At 40.3% G+C, this 23,187-nt stretch overlaps 2 protein-coding genes across 2 annotated transcripts in view; both read right to left on the bottom strand.

The window, feature by feature from the left end:
* bahd1 (bromo adjacent homology domain containing 1) overlaps positions 1-9,402 on the bottom strand; it is a 30,160-nt gene extending 20,758 nt beyond the window's left edge. The window contains exon 1 of the mRNA XM_044048308.1: positions 8,932-9,402. The gene's annotated coding sequence lies outside the window, so the exon portion shown is untranslated. The remainder of the gene's footprint in view (positions 1-8,931) is intronic.
* Positions 9,403-12,643: 3,241 nt separating this feature from the next.
* Positions 12,644-22,581, bottom strand: ivd (isovaleryl-CoA dehydrogenase). Its single transcript, XM_044048026.1, has 12 exons — positions 22,318-22,581; positions 20,377-20,466; positions 20,208-20,259; positions 19,888-20,057; positions 19,690-19,783; positions 18,047-18,177; positions 17,812-17,908; positions 17,563-17,656; positions 16,920-17,001; positions 16,714-16,818; positions 16,396-16,468; positions 12,644-13,448 (listed from the first exon to the last, which is right to left on the bottom strand). The coding sequence occupies exons 1-12, from the start codon at positions 22,450-22,452 to the stop codon at positions 13,315-13,317; spliced, it is 1,257 nt and encodes a 418-aa protein (XP_043903961.1). The 5' UTR covers positions 22,453-22,581; the 3' UTR covers positions 12,644-13,314.
* Positions 22,582-23,187: the final 606 nt, after the last annotated feature.

The raw sequence follows: 23,187 nt of genomic DNA, 5'->3' as shown, positions 1-23,187 counted from the left end.
ATCAAATCAATGAGTGAATGTGCCGGGAACTTTCTCCAGCGCAGCTTGTTTTTTGGCTCCAAAAATGAAAAGTCAGTGCTCTCCTTGACTCTGTGTCATTGAGTGCTACAAATCAAGCCAGAAATCTTGGTGTAATTATTGACTCAGACCTGAATTTTAACAACCACCTAAAAGCTATCACTAAGTCTGGCAATTACCACCTGAAGAACATCGCAAGGATTAAGGGTTTTCGGGTCTAAACAAGACAGAAAAACCTGTTCATGCTTTCATTTTCTAGATTATTATGATGGTGCCTTCACAGGTCTTAATAAAAAATAAACAAGCGGGCAGCTGCGGGTAGTCCAGAATGCTGCTGCCAGAGTCCTGACAAATACCAGGAAACTGGACCACATCACACCAGTCCTCAGATCACTACACTGGCTTCCTGTGAGTCAGAGGATGGATTTCAAAATCTTACTCTCGGTCTTCAAAGCTCATTCTAGACTAATTAGCTCCCTATATAGCATCCAGAGCTCTAACGATCAGGAACAGGTTTACTGTGTTTTCCCTCAGAAGCAGAACCAAACTAAGTGAAGCAGCATTCAGTTACTCTGCCCCAAACATGATTGATTACTGAAGCTTTCTCTTAAATTTTCAAATAATCACTTTAGCACATCTTTTTAACTTTTATTGGCAAATTACACTTTTATCTCTTATAATTTTGATGTCTGTTTTATTGTTAATATTTAATTGAATTTTGATGTCTTGGTCTTATTATGATTAATGTCATTTTAACCTTTTTGAAACTGAGCGTATGGCTGACGACACGTTTGCACGAATACACGGACTGGGCAAGTTGCCTGTGTTTGTGTAGAGGTTTCTCTATTTTCTTTTTGTACCTATGCTGTTTCTTTTTAATTTAATTTAATCTCTATTCATTCCTCAACCTTTTCAACCTTATTTACCAAGGCAAACAGGTAGTGCATGCTACTTTCTGCCTGCAACTATTGCCGCTGGCTAGCACCCCCTAGAGGGGGCGAGAAGAAGAGCCAAGTGCTTAAGCCTCATCTGCCTCCTCGTGGCCACACATGGTAACTGGGCTCCGCGCCACTGAATCCAGGCTTGGGATCTCGGAGCTGCCGTGTGTCCCCAGAGACGAGGTGTGCAGGCACCCCCACCGGTGGACTCGCTCAACTATGGGCAAATAGCCCCATTGCCTTGTGGGTTGGCCCATCCTGGGCCCACCCATGCCACCGGAATTACCTCATCGTGGTAAAGACAGTGCTTCTGGGGATTGCGTAACCCCTACAGCACTTTGTGGACCTTCATCCATTCTGGCACCAACAGCACTACCACATACAGTATACTGTACATGCCAAACCTGCAACAGAACCTGTGGGTCCAGGACAGGTCTATTCAGCCATCAGAAGACTCACCGCTAAAAGACATCATCATCAGACTCGATGGACAATCACAAGTCCAATAAACCAGATTCAGATTCTGGTCCCCCCACACACACACACACACACTTCCTCTTCTGGTCCCCCACAGAAAACATACAAGTCACAGGCTGAGTTTGAAGGAGAACGGACGCGGACCAGACATGAGGTTCACATTAAAGTCCCAGAGCTTCCCCGATTTTCGCTCCTCGTCATCATTCACAATGATCTACAACGACAAAAAAACCTCCCCGAGAGTTGTTTTGCCGTCACGATGTGTAAAAGCGGTTGGCGCATCAACAACGCCAAACCGTGTCTTTCTGCCTCCAACTCTTGTGAACAATGCCCCTCCCGGGTGTTGTGACTGTGGTCACACACACACAAGGAATGTGTTAACACACCAAAAATGTAACAAACAACCAAACCTCGAAACCAGAGTGATTTGTTTAGCCACATAACGAAAAGCAGCGAGACTCGGGCCAGTTCACAACATAATGAAAATGAGTACAGTTTGTTTTAAAAACATCAATATTATAATTATAATTATCTTATATGCGCCTTCAGTACACAAATGATCCAGTAAATCACTCGGCGGATCGGAGAACAGTGTATGTTTGCTTGTTTTCACAACGTGTGACAGAGACATGTTTGTGTTTTGTACGGCTAATGGCAACCGTGGTGTGATACGCGACTGCTCTGTTTGTGTGTGTGAGTTATTCACACACACACACAAATGTGTTTGTGTGGGTTCACAAACAAAAAGGAACCAAAGTAGAAAATTGGGGATTTTCCAGGTAAAAGGCATGAAAACAAGCAGGGTATATATAATGACGGCAAAACAGCCGTGACACTGACAGCGGTGAAAAATATCTAAAAAAAACAAAACTTTCCAGCACACGAAAGCACATCACTGTGAAAAATCCCGAGTGTGCAACACAGCAGAACACACTGTTATTTCTCAACGTCAGTCGAAATCTAATTATCCTGCAAGTCCAACTCAAACTAAAACAACTCAGACTTTTAAAATGCAGGGAAACATGTTAGTCGAGCTGAAACGCTATTCTGCATTTCTCAAGACAATGCTGTTAGCAGAGCCGGCAAAAGGTGTAAGCGAAACTAAGCAGCTGCTTGTGTGGGCCCCCTGGTGATGCGGGGGGCCCCCCAGTAGAATGTGGAGAAAAACACATTTTAACATATTAAAGCAGGGTTTCTCAATCCTGGTGCTGGGGAATCCACTGTCCTGCACCTTTTAAACGTTTCCCTGCTCTAACAAACCCGATTCAAATGGTCATCAGCAAACTCTGATAATGACCCATTTATTTGAAACGGGCATGTTGGAGCAGGCTAACATCTTCCACACAGAAACAGGTTTAGGTGAATACGCATGCTTCTAAAACGGTATTTTTTTGAAAACCGCCTCCCAGAGTGGGAAAATCTTTATTCTCACTCACACCTATTTAGATTGTCCAATTTAACTAATCCCCATATGTTATGTTTTTGGACTGTGGGAGGAAGACGGAGAACCTGGAGAGAACCAACCATGTGCTCTGTTTTTTAACCATACCAGTAAAAGGACGAGCGACGGCGTAAAGATGTAAAAGCCGTCAAATTCACTGCTCGACATGGTGCCGACTCGTCAACAGCTCAATTATTTGACAGTCATTTTAGGACAGCTCGACTTAAACCTACTGTTGTAAAGTTTATAGGCCAGTTAAGCAGCACAGGGCACCGACTGGACAGGAAGTGTAATTATCTGAATCTTCTGCCGTTCCTCTCCAAAGAGCCTGACTGGCAAAAACGGGAGAAGAAGGAAGATGGGGGGGAAAAAACAAAACACAGAAAGTGACAGTAATGAAGACCGATCTCAGAGCGATCGAAGCAAAGCACGAGAGATGAATGAGAGCGAAGAGGGAACCTCACACCCGACATCTCATCCTGCAGCGCTCGCCCCTCCTGTTTCTCTTTACCCCGACAGCTCTGCTGAGACACTGAGTCGTCAGACGCGGGCTTTTTCTTTGAGAGCGAGCGGCGGAGGGAACGGGGAGATTAAGACAACTTGTGGGAGTCGGCGACGGAGCGGAGAGGGGAGGGGGGTGAGGAGACAAGAGAGTGACGGATTGAAATAGAACAGAGAATGGAGACGGAGCGAGGAGATTGTCATCCCGATCGCGAACAATGACTCTCTGATGGGAGGCCTCGCTCTCTGGATTTTTAACCCAGCTGAGGAAGGAGTGTGTGTGTGTGTGTGTGTGTGTGCGTGTGCGCACACCCGTCTGCCAGAGACTCACTCATTCTTTCAGCATCTGCCAAGCTGAAGGATGCTCGGTGCCATGTGCTTTTCACTGGAGGAGCCTGATGTTTGTCAATCACAGTGAGGGCTTCTGTTCTGTTTGTGCACGTTTAAGGCCTCACTCCAACACACACACACACACACACACACACACACACACACACACACACACACACACAAACAATCCCACTGTGTGTGAGAAGCACACATCCACTGCAGCTGTGGACTCGGACGACAGCTGACGCCAGGGCTGTGGGTCTCCCTCTTTTCTCCTTCCTTCCCCACCACACCAGCCTCCTCCCCTCCTCCTCCCTCCTCCTCCTCCTCCTCCTCCTCCTCTTCTGTTTCCATGAAACAGCCCTGTAATTTTCACAGCTGTGACTCGGGCACCGTGCCAGAGTGAGTAAGGGAAAGAGAGACTAAGAAAGCGAAAGAAGGGGGGGACAGACCGGGGGGCAGCTAATGGCTTTAAGAAAAACTCAAAATGCACTGCTCATTCAATCCCTAGGATTATTCAGAGAGGGGAATCTACCTGTGAAACCGCACCGGCGTGACTTAAACGACAACGCGACAACAAAACTCGAGGCCCGACATGTAACTGCTGAAATCTGAGAACAACAACAAAAAAGTCAGATAGCGATAAAGTCAACAAACACCAGTGCGCCCACAATGACGGCAATAATCCCAAATTACAGGAAAGACTATTTGCACGCGACACTAGGTAAATACAGAAGGTCTGAGCTGAGCCAGGAATTCAGGCTGTAAACTGTGTTCACAACAAACACAGTTTAGGGGAGAATATTACCACTTCTCTTGATTTTCCCTCTTCCAAGACTAACTTGGGAGATTTATATTGTCCACATTCCCAGATCTCAGATGATGGTGGGATTATCACAGACATTCAGAGCCGCAGTTGTGCGTGAAGCTCCAGTTTCCAGCTGGTTTGGAAGAAGTTACTGAGCATTTGCAACCGTCAGTAACGCGATAAAGTTCAAAAACCAGAGTCGACACGAAAGGAACCGCTACGAGCATGTGCTTCATGCTTTGCAAATGTACGGGGACAATGTTGCCTGAACAAACAATAATAATCCCGATTATTTGAAACGAGCACTCGCCGACTTGAATTTGAAACAAGTGGAAGCGCGGAGCACGGACTTGATAATTGAATATTTATCCAGAAAATGTTGTTATACCTCTAAAATTGTAAGAGCTTTATTCGATATGTGTGGGCTTTTTTTGGAAGCTTAACGACGGGTTACACAACTACAAAATAAGCTTAATGAGTATTTTCTGTAATTTTCTGGAAAATAATAGTGAAGAAGATGGCTGGAATGGTGATAAGCTGAAATGAGCTGGCTACTTTATTTATTTATGTTCCTTCAAGACGCTGTGGTACATTGGCTGCTGTAACATAATTTATTTACTTTATGTATACGACAGAGATGAATGAAGTTCTGCTTTTTCTTTGAGTTTTTCTTTTTCTCTACTTAAATTAACAAAATACTCAAATATATGGTTAAGAAAAAAAGAAAATATATACAAATATGGAATTTATTGCACGTTATATACACACACATATGTACATATATGTGTATATATTTATACACACACACACACACACATAAATGTATATATATATACATACACACACACATAAATGTGTATATATATATATATATATATATATATATATATATACATACACACACATAAATGTATATATACACACATACATATATACATAAATATGTATATATACACATACATACATAAATATATATACATACACACACTGCTTATTTAACCCAGGGATTCCACTGAACACATGTGTTCTATTTCTGACAGATGATGAGCAGGACAGGAAGTCAGACACCGTTGCATCATTCAAAGTGTTATTTTCAGAATGAAATCCCCCATTTGTAACGGTTTGGGGCCATAATCGTAATTGAAACACATATTTGCGATCAACTGCACAGCCTCAGTTCAACCTCCAGCAACATGGCAGAACAAGCTGAACAACCACCGTTTTCTTTGTATTTGTAACGCAGATGGGTGCATCGATATTTTTCCATCATGTCTCATCTCAATTATGGAGGCTGGACAATGTTCAGAGTCTTCAGTGAGACGGTTAAATAAACCAGCCTGCCCTCAGCCCTCCACAGTGAAAATGACAATCTTATCTTCATTATGATTAGAGGCTGGCGATGAGAGATATTTCTGAATGAATGGAGGTGTGTTTACACGAGAGACACCACAAGCCGCCTGTTAATACACAAATGCTGAGTGCAAATCAATGGTAAATAGTGACATCATTCAATAACAAGAATCTGAACTCCCATTTCCAAGCCTCCAGAATCGCAATTTGGCAGCAAAGGAATTAACCCCCGTTCCCTGACAATAAAATCGCCAATAAGTATAACAAGGTGAAAAGTTTTGCTAATTGCATCGTTTGAAATTCTGATTATGGTTTGACAATTTACCATGGGGCTGCAACAATTATTCGACAGTTAATCGATGACTAAATGAATTGTAATCGAATGAGTCTTTTTTTTAAAAAAATCAGTTTTTTCGCCTTTCTTTGCGCCATATAAACATAGAAGTTGTTAAAACAGAATAATATTTGGTTTGTGGACAAAACAAAGACGTTTGAGAACATCATAATTTCCAGGTTTGGTAAACCTTTTCATTTTTCTGACATTTTACTACCTGCTTAAGTCATTAAGGACAAAAATGTCCACTTCCAGAAAACCGCTATAAAACAAGTACTCGACAGTTAGTTGCCGTCCTGAATTATACATAATGATAATTGATCATTCATAAAAAGGACAAGGTTTCCAAAACCGTGCAACTCACAGTCGTCCACGGTGAAGACAGATGCGATGAATTTACAGCTCAAACCACTGAAACATGGTGCAGATCATGGACTGACAGCAAAGTCATCTAAAAGAAGACCAAGGCTTCTCCTGAGCAGCATCCAAACAAATCACACCCACTGTGCCGCGTGAAGTCCTGTTAGATAATATTTAACATCCGTCTGTGGAGCAACACCGCGTGACAATATTGACAAGTGAGTGGGGGGAAAAGCATTCTACATTAAAAAGAACTTTTAATGCAATATTTTACGCGATGAAAACAACAGAACAGAAAAGAATAGATCTTTATTGTCCACAGAGGTGGAAAATTGTCTTGATTACACTAAAAACACGACCTAAAGCCACATTAAAATCATTTAAAATACCAATAAACCACATTATTCCAGGTTTAATGGCCTGAATCTGAGCAGGAAGCATTTGCCTCCTGTGTGACAGCAGCAGGGACAGTGTTTGGGAGTCATAATCCCCCCCTCCTCTGTGGCCATAACAGGACACTTCCTCAGAAATAATAGGATTATGTCACTGCACCTCTGATCCAACACGCTGCTGCTGCTGTAACAGTGAAGGCTGTGGAGAACCAAACAGACACAAATCTACTCAACACGTTCAACACTGACGCCCTATTGTCAGGCCTTTTCTGTACCACTATGCAGAGGAACTCACCAATAAACTCGCATTTCATGCATTAAAACCCCCGTACTTTGCAGCAGGAGGTGATCTCAGGTCAAATCCTGATCGACAACCCCACAAATGTACAGAAACATGTAATTTCACAAGACTAACAAGTGTAAAAATGTGCCACCACACGTTAAGACGTCTCTTGTTGGGTCCAGTGTTTAATAGACAGACTGAGCACCAGTTTAAACAGAGAACTGCATTCACAATCTCCATGTGAAGTCGGGATTTAAAAAAACAAAAAGCTCTCACAAGTTCGGGGAGATTTTGCTACTGATAAAAAAGATCTGTATTGCTTTGTTCTGGATTAAAAACATATTAAAAATTTGTGAACTGTTCCCGGTTTCAATTTTAGCAAGAAGAAACATGTTGTTTTACATTTTTAAAGGGGTTCAGATCTTGTTGGTATGGCCCTATGGTGTACTTCTGCATTTTACTTTATTATCTCTTATCTATTATCTTTTTCTTTTTTAACTCTCCTTTAACTACTACCTTTTAGTTTTTAGATTGTGTTGTGAGTTTTATATCTGAAAGTGTTTTGTCTCTGTAACTATTTGTACTATCTTGACCAGGAAGACCCTGGAAAAAGAGATCTAGTATCTCAAAAGGGAACTTCCTGGTTAAATAAAGGATAAATTAAAACACTTATTAAAACTCTTAACATTTTTTTAAGAGATTCCTTTACCAACTGCCCATATAATATTTATATTACAACATGTTATATCACATCACCATGTGTGTTTGACAAACAAACATCATGGGCAATGTTTCCTTCTAAAAAGGTAGTGGAAGGAACATAAAGGGGCAGTGAGACATGCAGTCTCCTACTGCATGTCTCACTTTCCTCTGCGGTCAAAAAAATGTTCCTGCCTGTTTTGACTGTGTTTTAAAGCATAATAAAGAATAAATTGCCGTTCAATTCTGTGTTACACCTTGGAGTTTAGGGCCAATTATTGAATTAATTATGAATTTTGACTACATTTTTTTTTGAATTTTGACTAAATATTGTATTGACTTCACAGAGTGCCATATTTGAAAAAATATGGTTTGACTGTTCAAAAGGAAAAACATAAAATATAAAATTATCATCTGTGTTTCAACTTTTTCTTTAGTCAACTTTAGTCAACTTTAAATTATTCCCTCAAGATATTTTAAGTGTCTTTGTTGACATAAAGCCCTTTAAATAAAATATTCCACTTCAGTCATTAAATATGATAATATACCGTAGAACATGAAGGTTAAACACGCTTATACATGCAAAATTAGGGTGAAACCAACCAAACAAATTGACAAAATCATCTTGCAACAAAACCTATAGACTCCAGAAATGTGTTTTAACTTAACAATCATTTCCCGAAACATTTAACCCTCCTGTTGTCCTCAAATGTACAAACAATTTGACCCCAGCAAGACATTTAAACCTCAAAAATGTAAATTATTGACCAAGTTTTTAAGTATTATTCATAAAATATGAAGTTGTAGAGATGTTTTTTTGGAGAACAGGAGGGTTAAATACACTTCTAAATGCAAAATTAGGCTGAAACCAAAACAACGAATTAACAAAATGGTCCAGAAACAAAACCAGCAGCTGCAGATCGGAACCTCATCGCTGACACTTTCAGTTTTACCGTGACAGTTTAAAAACCTTCTGTTGTTGTTTTTTAAAGACTCTTACCGTTTTTGAAGTGGGGTAGAAAACACAGCGAGACCAGAACTCACGTCCACAGTGTGAGTGGGTGATGTGTCAGGTGTACACGTCCCGCAAAACACACTGGACTCATGTTGAGTTGGTCGCGTGAAGCCTTTCTGGGTTGTTGGTTTGTTTTTTTTCCCCCTTCCTCTTCTTCCTCTTCTTCGTCTTCCTCGCTCGAGACTGCGCTGCTCCGCTGCTAAACTCAACTGACTTTTGAAAACCACGACACGGGGTCCACGCGTGGCCACTGTTCCACAGAGCTCCCGCGACACTACGAGTCACTTCAGCGTGTTTTTACATAACAAGCATCGTCGGCTTCTTTTTTTTTTATGTTGACGCACCGTGTAGAGAAAACATGGAGTTTCTTAAAGGGCCACGTACGGACGCGCCGTCCACATGTCCCTGTCCCCGGCAGCAGCAGCAGCGGTGGTGGTGCTAGTAGTCCGGCTGTGGTTGACAGATGGCTCTCACCTAGTTAATGTCTTTAAGCCTCCTCCTCCTCCTCCTCCTCCTCCTTCTTCTTCTTCCGTTGACACTTGTATTAAGCCTGTGGCAGCAACAGCAGGACTGGAACAGGACTAGAACAGGACTAGAACAGGACTGGAAGAGGACTAGGGCCGGACTCTGCTGCTGCTCCGGGGCTGAATGAAGGGTTTGTGACTCCTGTGTGAACAAAACCTGCTCTGCCATGTGACCGAGTCCACGGTGTCTCTGATGGACACTCAGTGCCATTTTTTACCCTCAGGCTTCAGTTTAATTTACTACCTGCTGAAGTCACTGAGGACAAAAATGTCCACCTGCAGGAAACTGCTATAAAAATATTCATATTTTTTTGTGCCCTGCTCAAAACTACCAAACATTTCAACCCTTTAAATCCCACAAAAAATGGTTATTTTCCATATTGTAAGAATAATAATAATAATAATAATAATAATAATAATAATAATAATAATTATCAGTCTTTGGATATGTCAAAGTGTATCCAAAAATATTGACTTTGATGCATTATTAGTTTTTATTATTATTAGTTTTTGTGTAGAATTAGATTTCAAATTCACCACCCTCTTAAGTCGTCTCATCTCACCTCACCTTCTACTGCTTTATCCGCCATGTGAGGATAGCGGGGGCGCTGGTGCCAATCCTAGCTGACAGGCGGGGTACACCCTGGACAGGTCGCCAGTCCATCACTGTGTCCCAGAACAGTTGTCACAACCTCTAAAGGTTCCCTTAAGTGTAAAAACTGCTATGTAAATAGTACAGATTCATATTTATTTCATAAATAACAACAGTGAAAAAAACCCAGAAAAATATATTAATCTTCAATGTTTTTATAACCGTTTCTGTAGGTGGACATTTTTGTCCTCCAGTGACATAAGAGTATGGTTAGTTTTTTTCACAGTGCTCTATTGATCTATTACAACAATTCAAATTTGAATTGCAATAAATTGTCAAGAGAGAGACTTTCTTACAAAAAGGGAAAGCCCCAAATGGCCTAAAATGTCCATAATGACACTGTAGGAGACAGTATTAAGTTAATTTAGTTTAGCGTTAGTTTGAGCAAATATTCTTGTGGTTTTTTGGAGCTTTGATGTTGTTCAAAAAGATATTTAGCAATTTGTCTGGGTGGACATGTCCGTTAGAAGCTGTGCTAGGTTTGGTGTAAAAAGGTTTTTTTTGACCGTTATGTTACCGTTAAATCTATACGTTGTCGTTCACTTTTTACACCATGGATTTATTGGCTTTGTTCACTAGTAGCCTATTTTTCACAATAACCTTTAAAGTTCTTGAAGTAATTCTTTTCAACTGTAAAGCCCTTGATGTCTTATTGGATAGTCTATTATTATACATCAGTCAATACTGATGTGAAACCTTTTCTTGACAATAACACATTCAGTTTGGACCTCTCCCCTTGTCTCCCCCCCAAAGGGAGGAGTCCTTCCTGCTTCATAAAGAGCCATACAGCCAGAAGGTCAGAGCACAGTCAGCATGCAGCGGTTACACTGCAGCTTCCTTCACTGAGACGTGAACTCTGCATTACAATCACTCAGGACTGTGCATGTTAGTATATATGCATGAAATAAACCACCAGCCTCACAAAGTGATTCATGATTATACATACTTTGTCATAACCTTCATACAACCTTCAAAGAACGTTCTCTAAAGGCTCCCTGAACGTTCCCCTAATGCTACTTTTCTACAACCTTCATACAACAACCTTTAGAGCACGTTTTCTAAAGGTTCCAAGAGCGTTTCCTCTAACGCTGGGTTTTTAAATCCTGGTCCTGGAGACCCACTGTCCTGCAAGTCTGGGGTGTCAACCTCATTTTAGTTCAGGGGCCACATGCAGTGCAATTTGACTAGTTTTTACAAAACACATGAACATTATTGAGGAAAAAATAAACGCAATTTCAACAATATTATGCCTAAATTTACCATTTACACAATTTACAGATCACAGTGGATCTATAATGGCACAAAACATTTAGTCACAGGTATCTGGAAAATATAGTATAATTGGATTCTGATCATTTTCACAAATTCAACCCATGGGCCGGATTGGACCCTCTGGTGGGCCGATTCTGGCCCACGGGCCGTAGGTTTGGGCTGACCAGTAGAATCAGGTGTTGTTGGAGCAGAAATAAAGTTGAAAGGGTCTGTCGAGTAGAAATATCAGAAAGTTCATAAAGCCACAGTGACACATTTAAGGCTTTTTTTTACGTCTCTCTTACATTACTTCGTATGATTATGAAAACACGCGTGAGAGATTAAGGTTGGATTTATTTGAGACTACATTCTCGGCGGATTAACGTTTGAATCCGATAGCTCTGAGCTCAGAGTGGCACAGATATGAATGTTTAAAACAGACGACGTACTTCCTGTAAAAGGGAAAATCCACAGTGAAACGGAGCTCCCACGTATTATTCAAATGAAGTGGGACAGTTTCAGTCGTTGCACTCTCGCGCCCCCTTCTGGCTTTCCTTGAAAACAATGAGCTCTATATTCACACAGAGGAACTGTGTGTAGAGAAGTGAGTTTTGTTTACTTTTGAACCATCGGATACATCTGAACCATAAATGCACCCACATTTTTCAAGACAAGACAGTCGTCTCTGATTACAGCCACGGGAGAAGACACAGTATCTTTATCTTTCGCCACATGAGGGTCTTCACTTTTGAAAAGTCCCCCTTTTTTTAAAAATCTCGACTAGGGTTAAAGAAATAAAACAACAAACTCAAGAATAAGGAATATCTACTCCAGAGGAAACAAGTGGAAGCCATGAGATGAGGATTCATCATCCAAACTGGAGATATTGCAGTAAGTCAAATATACACTATTCCTTTAAAGCTGTACTGTGTAACTTTTTAATATCATGTTCAAATGAGTTCACACTACTCGGATTCATCTTTTCACATCACGACTGATGGAAGGAAGGCGACGTGAGACGGCAGTGGGCTTTAGGTTAAGGGATTATCCCTGGTTCTCATGAGCAAGATGAGCGAGTGATAACCCTCATCGTCTCATAATCTAAATAGTTTCAATTAAAAAAAATAAAAATAAAAATCAATTCAATAGATTGATTTTAAATTGATTATTACAGTACAACTGCAATAGCAGAATTACACATCATCAGTTTTCATAGTGTGCTGCTGTAGGTAGTTAAATATTCTTTAAAGAGAACTCACAGCCTCCAAAGTGTCTTGTACTTTCTTTTTTAATAAATCACATTAGCTGTTATTGCTTCATGATGAGAAACAGTTTGCATTGAACTTGTGACTCTACAAAGAATTGATTTACATTTCTGTTTTATACAAGAATCACTGCAAATATGAGGACATCCTTGGGACTCTATAACAGCGACCGGTCAAGATGTCCTGGAGTGTCTCTTTTGCCTTTTTCCTTACATGATGAATAATACAGCATTCACAACCCTCTTCCTCTCATTAGACGTCAGTAGCAGCAGCAGTCTCTCTCGTAGTGTTCAAATGAAAAACTAAAGTCATTTCCCAGTTAGTTGAACTAAATTTGAAACAAACTAGAAAAATCCATACGAAAATAAAACAAATAACCAACACATAGGCACGGTTTAAGTCTTACAAATTCATTCTCATCACAAAACAGGAACATCTGTAATGACACAAAGACCACTTCACACAGTCAAAGACAATTTCATTCAGTTTAGTCTGTTGCAGTAACATCGCTGTCAACTCCGTGATTTCATCTCTGGATCATAATCCCAGGTCAAGCCAACTCATCATCATCATCATCATCATCATCCTCCAGTATAAAAAGGTCCAGAGTGCGAGTAACAGCCACGGTGATAGACACTCAAATATCGCTCAGCGATCGCCTCTTTTCCTGCTCGGCTCATTTGAACATGGCGTTGAACGACCGTCCGATGATGAGCCGGCGGATCTCGCTCGTGCCCGCGCCGATTTCGTACAGCTTCGCGTCCCGCAGAAACCGCCCCATGGGGTAGTCGTTAATGTAACCGTTCCCGCCTGTTGAAAAGTGACACATAATCTTTTAGGTGTGTGTATGATCAAAGCACTTTCAACACATCAGATTATTGATTCCCCCCGCCCCCTGGTTGCTCTCGAGTGGGTGTGTGTGTTGCGATATCCTTGTTGACTTGTGTGACAAATGTGGGATTAGATTTGTGTCAATATTTCCAAGCAACACTTATTGTTCTTGTTTTGGAGTGGAAGTAGTCACAGGTTTGGAGTCGCTGTCCGTGTGGAAGTTGTTCTCCGTCGACATCCGTCAAAATAATTGTAAATATCTAACGTTTATAATCTGACAAACGTTAATTTGTTGGATGTCGACAAGGAAAACTTGTCATTCCAAAACTCAGAAGCCAATCAGCAGGCAGCTGAGGGAGCGCAAAGAACAAGTGACGGAGTGTAAGGGAACGTAAAAAACAAGTGAGGGAGAGTAAAGAACAAGTCAGGGAGTGTAAGGGAACGTAAAAAACAAGTCAGGGAGGGTAAAGAACAAGTGAGGGAGTGTAAGTGAACGTAAAAAACAAGTGAGGGACCGTAAAGAACAAGTGAGGGAGCGTAAAGAACGAGTGTATTTTCAAACAATAAAATACAATATTTTTGAATGATTAAATAGTTGTTGTTTTTTTGCTTCTTAAAAAGTGTTCGAATTGTGAAAACATTTGACACAAATCTAATTCCATAGACAAACCAGTATACACGGCTTCATAAATTATATCTACATACATATCACTAAGATCGATCAAACACGATGATCAAATGTAGCACAAAAAACACAAGCATGAAACTAAACCAGTCACACTTGACATGGACATTCAAGCACAAATTATTATTATTATTATTATTATCATTATACTGTGATAATAATAATAAACCCTTTAGACTTTACTATAAAGCCTAAATGAGGCTGAGTAAAGTCAATTTTTAATCTTCAAAAATAATCAGAAGTATACATTTAAACTACGGCTTTAACTCCTACAATTATTCTGTTAAAATACACAAAAAAGGAAGAAGTTTACTGGATATAAAAGGGAACAAATCAGTCAGAATCTGGTGAATATAAAGCTTAAATCAGAAAAGACGACTCCTCTCTTTTCTTCTTTGCTATCTGCATGCATGTCCACGCCTGCTGCAGCGCTGCTACTACACTGTATCTGTCCCGGCTCTCCACACTCTGCTCATCAATAATACAGTGTTTGATTGCATTTCATCACAAATTTAATTTCCATTTAGTTTAGACAGAAAAATTAAGACGGCACTGAGTGTGACGAGCAACAGAAACCTTCTGCCCTTCAACTCGTGCTCTGTCATTAACATATTGACACAATTATAGCCCGGTACTTGGTTTCTGCTCATGACAACATGATGAGAAGTGTTTTTCTTTATTCATCCATTTTCTAAAATGTCTCATCCTCCACATGAGGGTTTGCAGGAGGCTGGAGCCGATTCCAGGGCAAACACGCGGAGACAAACAACCATTCACTCTCACGCCTACAGAGTGTCTAATTAACCTCTGTGTGTTTTTGGACTGTCGGAGAAAGCGCACACACACACACACACACACACACACACACACACGGTAGAACATGCAGACTGCATGCAGAAAGACCCTCAGTCAAATTGGTATTCAATAAACCAGTGACCGTCTTGGTGTGAGGCAACAATGCTCGCCACTGCATCACCGTGGGGACTTAGTTTTTCTTTAATATGATGAAATTACAAAAATGGTGGACATATGTACACACACATTCTGTATAATTGTCTTTACTGAAATGACCTTAAATGAACTATATGCAAAATGGCTAACCACACAAGACCTGGTCCAAACAAGGGTATTTCTGCATGGAGTTTGCATGTTCTCTCCCTGTGTGTGTGCTTGTGTGTGTTTTCTCCAGGTTGTCCGATTTCCTCCCACAGGCCAAAAACATGCAGATTTGGGGATTAGGGAAATTGAAAAGGTTCCCCTGTTCCTCCGCCCGCATGGAACCCCAAAACACCAAAAAAGAGAGAAGACGGCGTTTTACACATTACAGATATAATAACAGACACAGAGACGGAATGGACCGAGCCAGAGGAAAGAAAGGGAAATAATGTCCTGTTTGTTTATGTTTGCAATTACAATACAAGCTGTTTCCGTGACTTTTTTTAAAATTATTTTTAAAAAAGCAGCTAGCAACAAATCTACTGACTTTCTGTCCTAAACCAAAATACTTTATTCTGCCGCACAAGGGAGATCCATCTAACTGTATTCACTGACACACACACAGAGAACAATCATCTGATCTGTTTTGTTTATTCAAACAAAACAAAACCCCGACGTGTTCTAGAGACATCTAGCGTCTTCTCAGACTGACCTTAGTTCCTTTTCATTGACAGTAGTCGGTAAAATCTGTCAAAAAATCTGTCAAACAATCTCCAAACACAAGACAATGAGTGACAGCGCAAGAGAGAGCTGGGAATATGATGGCGGCTCTAACAGGCTGAGATGCTGCTCTGACCTGTTAGCATGAGCACTGGAATGAAAACCAACACATTTCACTACTGTTGCGCACAGGTAACTGCCACTAAGCCACACCTCCTTCTCTATTCCTCCACGTAAAAGACACTGGTGTCTTAAATGTGAGTCAGAGAAGGAAGACAATGAAAACAACGGTGCTTACAATCATACAAATGTGAGTCTTTTACTTGAGTTGAATGATTCTATGTCACAAACAAATACTTCTAAAATGTAAATTCTGCAAAAGAACTAATATCAAGTGTCTATGCTAAAGGCCAGACGATGAATGCATGTCGTAGCCCGGCATGGAAAGTGATTTTTGACTAGTGGTATAATGTTAACATGATGCAGTCAACCATATCCACACACACACAATTTATATCCCTCAATTTCTCTGCAGAGCCTGTATTTTAGTTTAAAGTGTGTTTTCTGACGGTTCGGAGCACTTACCCAAACACTGAATACCATCCAAAGCAACCTGAGTGGCGTTCTCAGCACAATATAAGATGACTCCGGCACAATCCTGCAACGGCAACACAAACCGACACAGTCACTATTACCATAAGATTTAGACTTTTTTTTTTAAAAGTAAACTATTCAATCAGTACGTTTACATGCACAGTTTAATCAAACTAAGGCCGTAGTTCGAGCATCAAAATTTTGGCATTAAACCAAATCAACACAACAGATAGATATGCAGTAAGGCATGTAATTGTGCTTGTATTACACAATGTTTTCTAACCGACGTATGATTAAAAATGATCCCACCTTTGCACTGAAATGTCCTTTGTCACAAGCCCGGGCAACGTTGTACACATACTGGCGACAGGAGCTCAGTCTGGTGTACATGTCGGCCATCTTGCCCTGCATCAGCTGTATAACACATAAACGTGACATCATGTTAGGACCCTGAACTACAAACCTAAGGAAATGTATATGATGAAGCATTTAAATAATATAAGTGAAGGTCAAACCTGAAAGTGACCGATCTTCTGTCCAAAAGCTTCTCTGACGTGAAGGTAGGGAATAGCAAAGTCCAGAACTGCCTGCATGATGCTGCGGAGTAATAATTAGGACTCATTTATGATCACATTAAGCAGCAACTTGTGACTTTATACACAAGAACAATAACCTTAACGCTCAGTGTTTTTTAAGCCAAAAGTGTGAGTTGCGTTACAGAAAAAAAACGTTACACTTTCGAACCACATCTAAATGTTTCCAGTTATTATGGCTGTGACTATAATAAATGGCTCATGTGGGCAAATATAAACTACACAGATAACAACGTCAAATGGGATGTTTGTTTGTTTGTTTTGGGCTGCACTTAGAAACCATAAGGACTTAACCGACAATTAAACCCCGCTTTTATATTCTACAGAACATCCCGAGGCCGAGTGAGTAGCAGCAGCACTTAGTAACTGAATAAGTGAGGTCAAAGAAACTTTACGATCTGCTCACACAAGCTTAGTTTTCTTCTTTCAAGCCAAAGAACCTAGTAAAAGGATTGTAGTAAGACTCGGTTTTCAGTTTTTGTAACGCGCCATTTCCCAGATAAGTGGTTTTAATGTTACAGCTGCTCCACATACATGATATGTATTATTATGAATGTGAACTTACCCAATAGGTCCAGACGAGAGCACCAGCCTCTCCAGATCTAATCCACTCATCATCACATAAACGCCTTTGTTGAGTGGACCAAGAACGTTTTCCTCTACAACAAACAAACAAACAAACAAACAAACAAACAAACAAGCGTGGGCGGAGAAATCAACAATCTCAGTCAACAGAAACAGAATCCACTCGCACACGAACGCATTAAGCAGGAATAGTCGCCATGTGGCAGCTTGAGGTTTTTAAAACACACACCTGGGATTTTACAGTCTTCAAAGACCAACTCGCAGGTGTTGGATCCTCTCATGCCGAGTTTGTCAAGCTTCTGTGCCGTAGAGAATCCTGGCATTCCCTACAAAACACAGAGAGTGTAAAACGCTATGATTTCTGACGCACAGACCAAGTTTGAGCTCGGAAAACAGAGCACAATTCCCGGAGCAACACATCAATCCAGAAGCTGAGGGGATGAAAATACACCACACGGATTTACCTTTTCTACTATGAAAGCCGTGATGCCTCTTTGATGTGCATCCGGATCCGTTTTAGCGTACACGATGAGGACATCCGCATCCGGTCCATTTGTGATCCAGAACTTGTTGCCGTTAAGAACGTAGTAATCGCCTGTCGCAGGAAAAAAAAAAAAAAAAGAAAGTCGAGAGAGAGGATTTTGTGTCTATGCAACAGATAAATGCTCTCATCCAGGAAACACTTCAGTCTCTGTGGTTAAACCAGAACAGACATAACACACACACATCACTTCCTTGCCATTATCCTTACGATCAACAAAATCAGTATTTACAGGCGGTGATCACAGACTGCAGATAACTTCACTGACGCACTCACTGTGGAAGCCTGACACACTTCTCTGTGAATGTGTGCGCCTTAGTCATTCTGTTCTCCTCACATCTTTTCTGTTTTTGTTTAGAGATCATTTGAAATTCATGTTTATATATTATGTGCATTCATTGATTCCATTGGCTCCGAGCCATTCAGTTGCTTTATTTGACTCAGCCCAGCCTCTCCCCAGAGGGCAGCAGCAATAAGTGAGAAGCAGCAAGTCTGATTTTCTGGAGGAAAAAATACAAATTGCTGATCTCACTTCATTTCAATCTGCCAAACAAAAATGCAAACTGTGTGGTCCAGAAACTAGTAAATTATCCAACGACTTACTTAAAAACAAAAACTTAATTCATAACAGAGTTATAGTTTAAGCCAAGTTGCTGTCTCGATCTACGGATGTCAGTATGTACATCAGGGTTTACGTTAGCATTATGGTATATGTCGGCTTTTGGTCATTGTCACATGGATTTGGCTGGCAATAAAAATTGTCAAAATGTCTAGTGAAAAAAATGCCAAATACTTAAATCATTGATTGGATTTTTTGGGGGAAATCTGGGGAAGATCGACACCGGAATTCCCGTATCCGGCGTGCCTCAGGAACGCAGATTCTCCGAAACCCAATCCAAACAGCCCAAAGAAGCCGAGGAAAGCGCGACACGGCTGATGAGCACCACAAGTTGTCGCAAAGTTTTGATTTCACAAAAGCAGCAGAACTCTTCACTTCAAAGAAACACAGACGCACACTGACATAAACGGAGAATCGTGACATTTGGGCTTTGTGTGGGACACTTACGTGTGTCTATTGAAGAACGCTGTATGTCCGGCATTAAATATGCATGGCCACATGGGCCGTCAATAATATTCCCTAGCGTAAAGTGTGACGTGCACACACTATGTTCACACTGACAGTGGACAACCCACGCTGCCCTGCTGAGTAAGAGTCACTTGAAATGTAATATTCAGTGTGAAAAGGGCCAAGTATGTAAGTATAAGGTATATAATTATAAAAATAATAAATACAAAATGGATTTTAAAAGAAAAACTCATAAATATTTACACAAAAAAAAGGTACTATATTGTTTTCAAGTAATTTCCCTATAAAAAAAAAACATGTCTTTAATTTTTATTGTGCCCTTAACGTTTTTATGGGCTCTTAAATCTTTCATTTTAACAGCACACAGCTCCTAAAGATTAAAACACATTCGCTGGTGTAATAATAAATGTGTACAGCAGTACTAATGGAATAGAGTCATTTGCAGGTTTCTTGTGTGTGTGTGTGTGTGTGTGTTGTACCTTTCTTCTTGGCTTTGAGTTTCATGGATACAACATCTGAGCCAGCGTTGGGTTCACTCATGGCCAGAGCACCGACGTGCTCTCCCGTCATTAACTGTCAACAGGAAGAAGAACCGTGGCAAAATGAGGGATTTATTTATTAATTTAGGGCCTCTCTCCCACCCATCTTCCAACAGTACAAGGTGTATCGGCACTGACCTTTGACATGTACTTCTCCTTCTGTTTCTCACTGGCGTGACGCACCATCTGGTTGACACAAAGATTGGAGTGGGCACCGTAACTGAGAGCGATGGCTGCCGACACTCGGGACATTTCCTCCATCACAATGACGTGATCCAAGTAGCCCAATCCTGTGCCGCCATATTCCACTGAAAGACATACAATAAGTTTTAAAAACACCTCCAAAGAAAAAACTAAATAGATTGTTAATAGATTTATTATTTACCACTTTTCTGTAAGTTTATGTGATGCTTTTACATACACTGTAGTATGAGAGTGTTTTCCTCCAGTTATAATACCTGGAGCAGTGATCCCGAGGAGCCCCATGTCCCCCAACTCTTTCCAAAAATTCTAAAAAAAAAAAGGGATAATGCAAAAAAGAAAAATTACCAATACAGAATTTCTGCTGCATGCTTTAAAGTAAACACAACAGATATTATGTTGATAATCGCATACGCATCAACTCACCCGCATTCCTGGAAATTCATTGGTCTTGTCGATGTCATCGGCATACGGTGCGAGCTTTTCTGCGAAGAACCTTTGAACCGTCTGTCTGAGCTGTGAGAACACAACGACAGGAACAGACTTCAATTAAACAAGTACCAGAAAAAATGTTGAAATATGTCGTTCAGTGTTTCCCAAAGTTCAAAATAATGAGGTTCTCTAAAGTCTTATTTTGTCCACAATTGACCACCATTATTTGCACAGTATTTCTTAGTAATGTTATATGATGAATGGATGGATGGATAGGAAGGTAGATTATATTCATCCCCTTAGAGAAATTTGAGTATCCCGTAGCTCACACTGGATTAACAATGCATATAAATGAATAAAAACAACACACATCCAACCATAAAAACATACAGCAATAAAATGATAAATGTTACTGGCTTAAAAACATTGGATAAGGCAGAGAGGACAGTGCAAAAACTCTAAAAACATGGGAAGTCACTAAAACACCCGGGCTTAGTTGAGTTATTAAAAATCCTGATGGCTGTGGGGACAAATGACCATGAAGCAGTGACAGGTTTTCAATGTAGTGAGTCCTGGGACCCAAAAGTAGTGATTTGTACGAGTCCCCGGGAAATTCAACAGGTCCACAATAAAATTGCTTGAGAAATTGCAGTGTTGATTCTGCTATGGTATAGTTATAATATATATAGTTATATTCCTCTAGGTTTCGTTTGGCCATAAAAGCCCACATTTGGCGAGCTCTGGTACATTTTTAAGAAATACACTGTGGGATGTCGACCCTCAAATAACTTCTCCAAGATACTTTTGATTTTACGACAGGGTGAATGGAACCCCTGTCACGGTTGGGCACCGTCATGACACAAAAAGAACCACAAACAAAAGTCTACTTTACAACGTACGTCACAGCGAAGAGGACAATCTGGTAACTGAAATGCATACAACCTGGCATTTCTGCCATCATGCTGCAAAGCTTTTGGTTGCATAGTATCCTTGTAACAACCAATGTATAAGAAATTATTTTGTTTATTTATTTTCAAGTTCAAGAGTAAATTTTTCTGTTAACCTTTAATATATTTCTGTGAAAGTATCTTCTATATCTGCACAAAACATTTATTTTTATTGTTTAAAGGCTGCTTTAAGGGGGACGTGACATTGTGATTTTTCTCCTTTTAATTCTTCTCTGTATTCCTTTTTAACTAGAAAGCCATTTATTTTGTACATACAATTAATATTATTAAAATATTGCTATAAGTGCATAATAGTCTGTGTTTGTTCACACACAGACTAAACACCATTTCTTGGTTAAGGGAAAAGTGAAAAGAGAAATACTCATCGAAAATAATAGAAACATTTGCTAATGCTCTGCTACCTTCCTGAATGACCACAACAAAGGGCAGCTACTTCTGTCCAATCAAATCCTTTAAAAGAACCACACCTCTGCCATTCTTCTCCTCCTCCTGGTGCCAAAAAAACCCTAACAAAGACTGTCCTCTATCTTACTTTATTTAAATAAATAAAAATGAAGCGTATGGCAGTGTTCGACTGACCTTAATAACCCACACTTTCTTTCCGTTTACGCTAACCAGAGAACGTTTATAAGCAGTGCTACCTGAAGCTGGAAAACACTTACAATAACACACAGATAACTTCCACACTTGATTTAATAGTTTAATTCAGAGTGACATTTAACGGCTGTCAAGAATGAAATCAATGTGTTGTTGTTTTCAACTTCGTGATCTCGGCTAACGTCAAGGACTTCTCCTGTTAGCTAACGTGACGTAACCGCGTCAGAAGGACTGTGTTTGTAAATAAGCGTCAAATTAAAACTCCATTGACTTTTTTTCTTCACTTTGACCGACTTTAGGACGAATTGTGCAGCAGACGTCACGTTCGAAAAGTCGGGTTATTTTAGCTAAAGTCATGACGTGACTGAACCTGTATCTGGTCGTCGGTGAGTCCGTTCACCACGTCGTCCACGGGGACGCCAGCTCCTCCAGCGCATCCTCTCCTCGCCACTGCGGAGATTGAGAGTCTGGAGCCGCGGCGGAGAGCGTTCCTGACGGCAAACATATCGGTTTCTCTTGCAGAAGTCAATAAAAGTGAGGCGAGCGTGAACCAAACGCAGTTGAGTGTCGTAACCGAAAGCTAACTGCTGAGGAGAAGAGAGGTCTCACTCTGCTACAATTTCGCGGCTCCACATAAACGTCGTCCACACCGTCCTTTTATCTTTCTGCGCCACCTGCTGGACTGGAGTGTACATCAGTGCAACACTTCACTGGCTCTCCCAAAAAACGTCCGGTCTTTTTCAGTTTAATTAAATGTTTCATTTTATTTTTTCTGTTAAAAAACTGAAAATTAAACACAAAAGCTGTGTAATAATTGTAGAATTCTGTCAACTTTATGGCCAAAATGTTATTCTTTTGCTTAAATTGCCTTTAAATGATGCATGAACGTGTACATTTCATCACTGGTATCAAAAGATGCTCCAGTATCTTACAAGTATATTACAGCGGATAATGTTGACTCTTGTATGTTGCAATGATGTTATTTACCTTACCCCACTGCAATAATGTCCACTTCAATAAGAAATGCCTTTGTGGTTGTAGTCTCACTGGAGAATATAGAGAAAAAATATAGTTCATACACTTTGTCCCTAAATTATAAAGCAACTGAAACTCATGTAAAATATAAATGTCTATATTTCTGTCACCACAATGACTATCCTGAGTTTATTTATTTATAAATATATTTTATTTACATTTGGTTTTATTCTATTTTTATTTAAAGTTTGCATTCTATTTTGTC

Source organism: Solea senegalensis, linkage group LG16 (assembly GCF_019176455.1).
Source record: "Solea senegalensis isolate Sse05_10M linkage group LG16, IFAPA_SoseM_1, whole genome shotgun sequence".
Classification (NCBI taxonomy): domain Eukaryota; kingdom Metazoa; phylum Chordata; class Actinopteri; order Pleuronectiformes; family Soleidae; genus Solea; species Solea senegalensis.
Note: the sequence above shows the minus strand (reverse complement) of the source record. Positions and strands in the feature narration are given on the sequence as shown.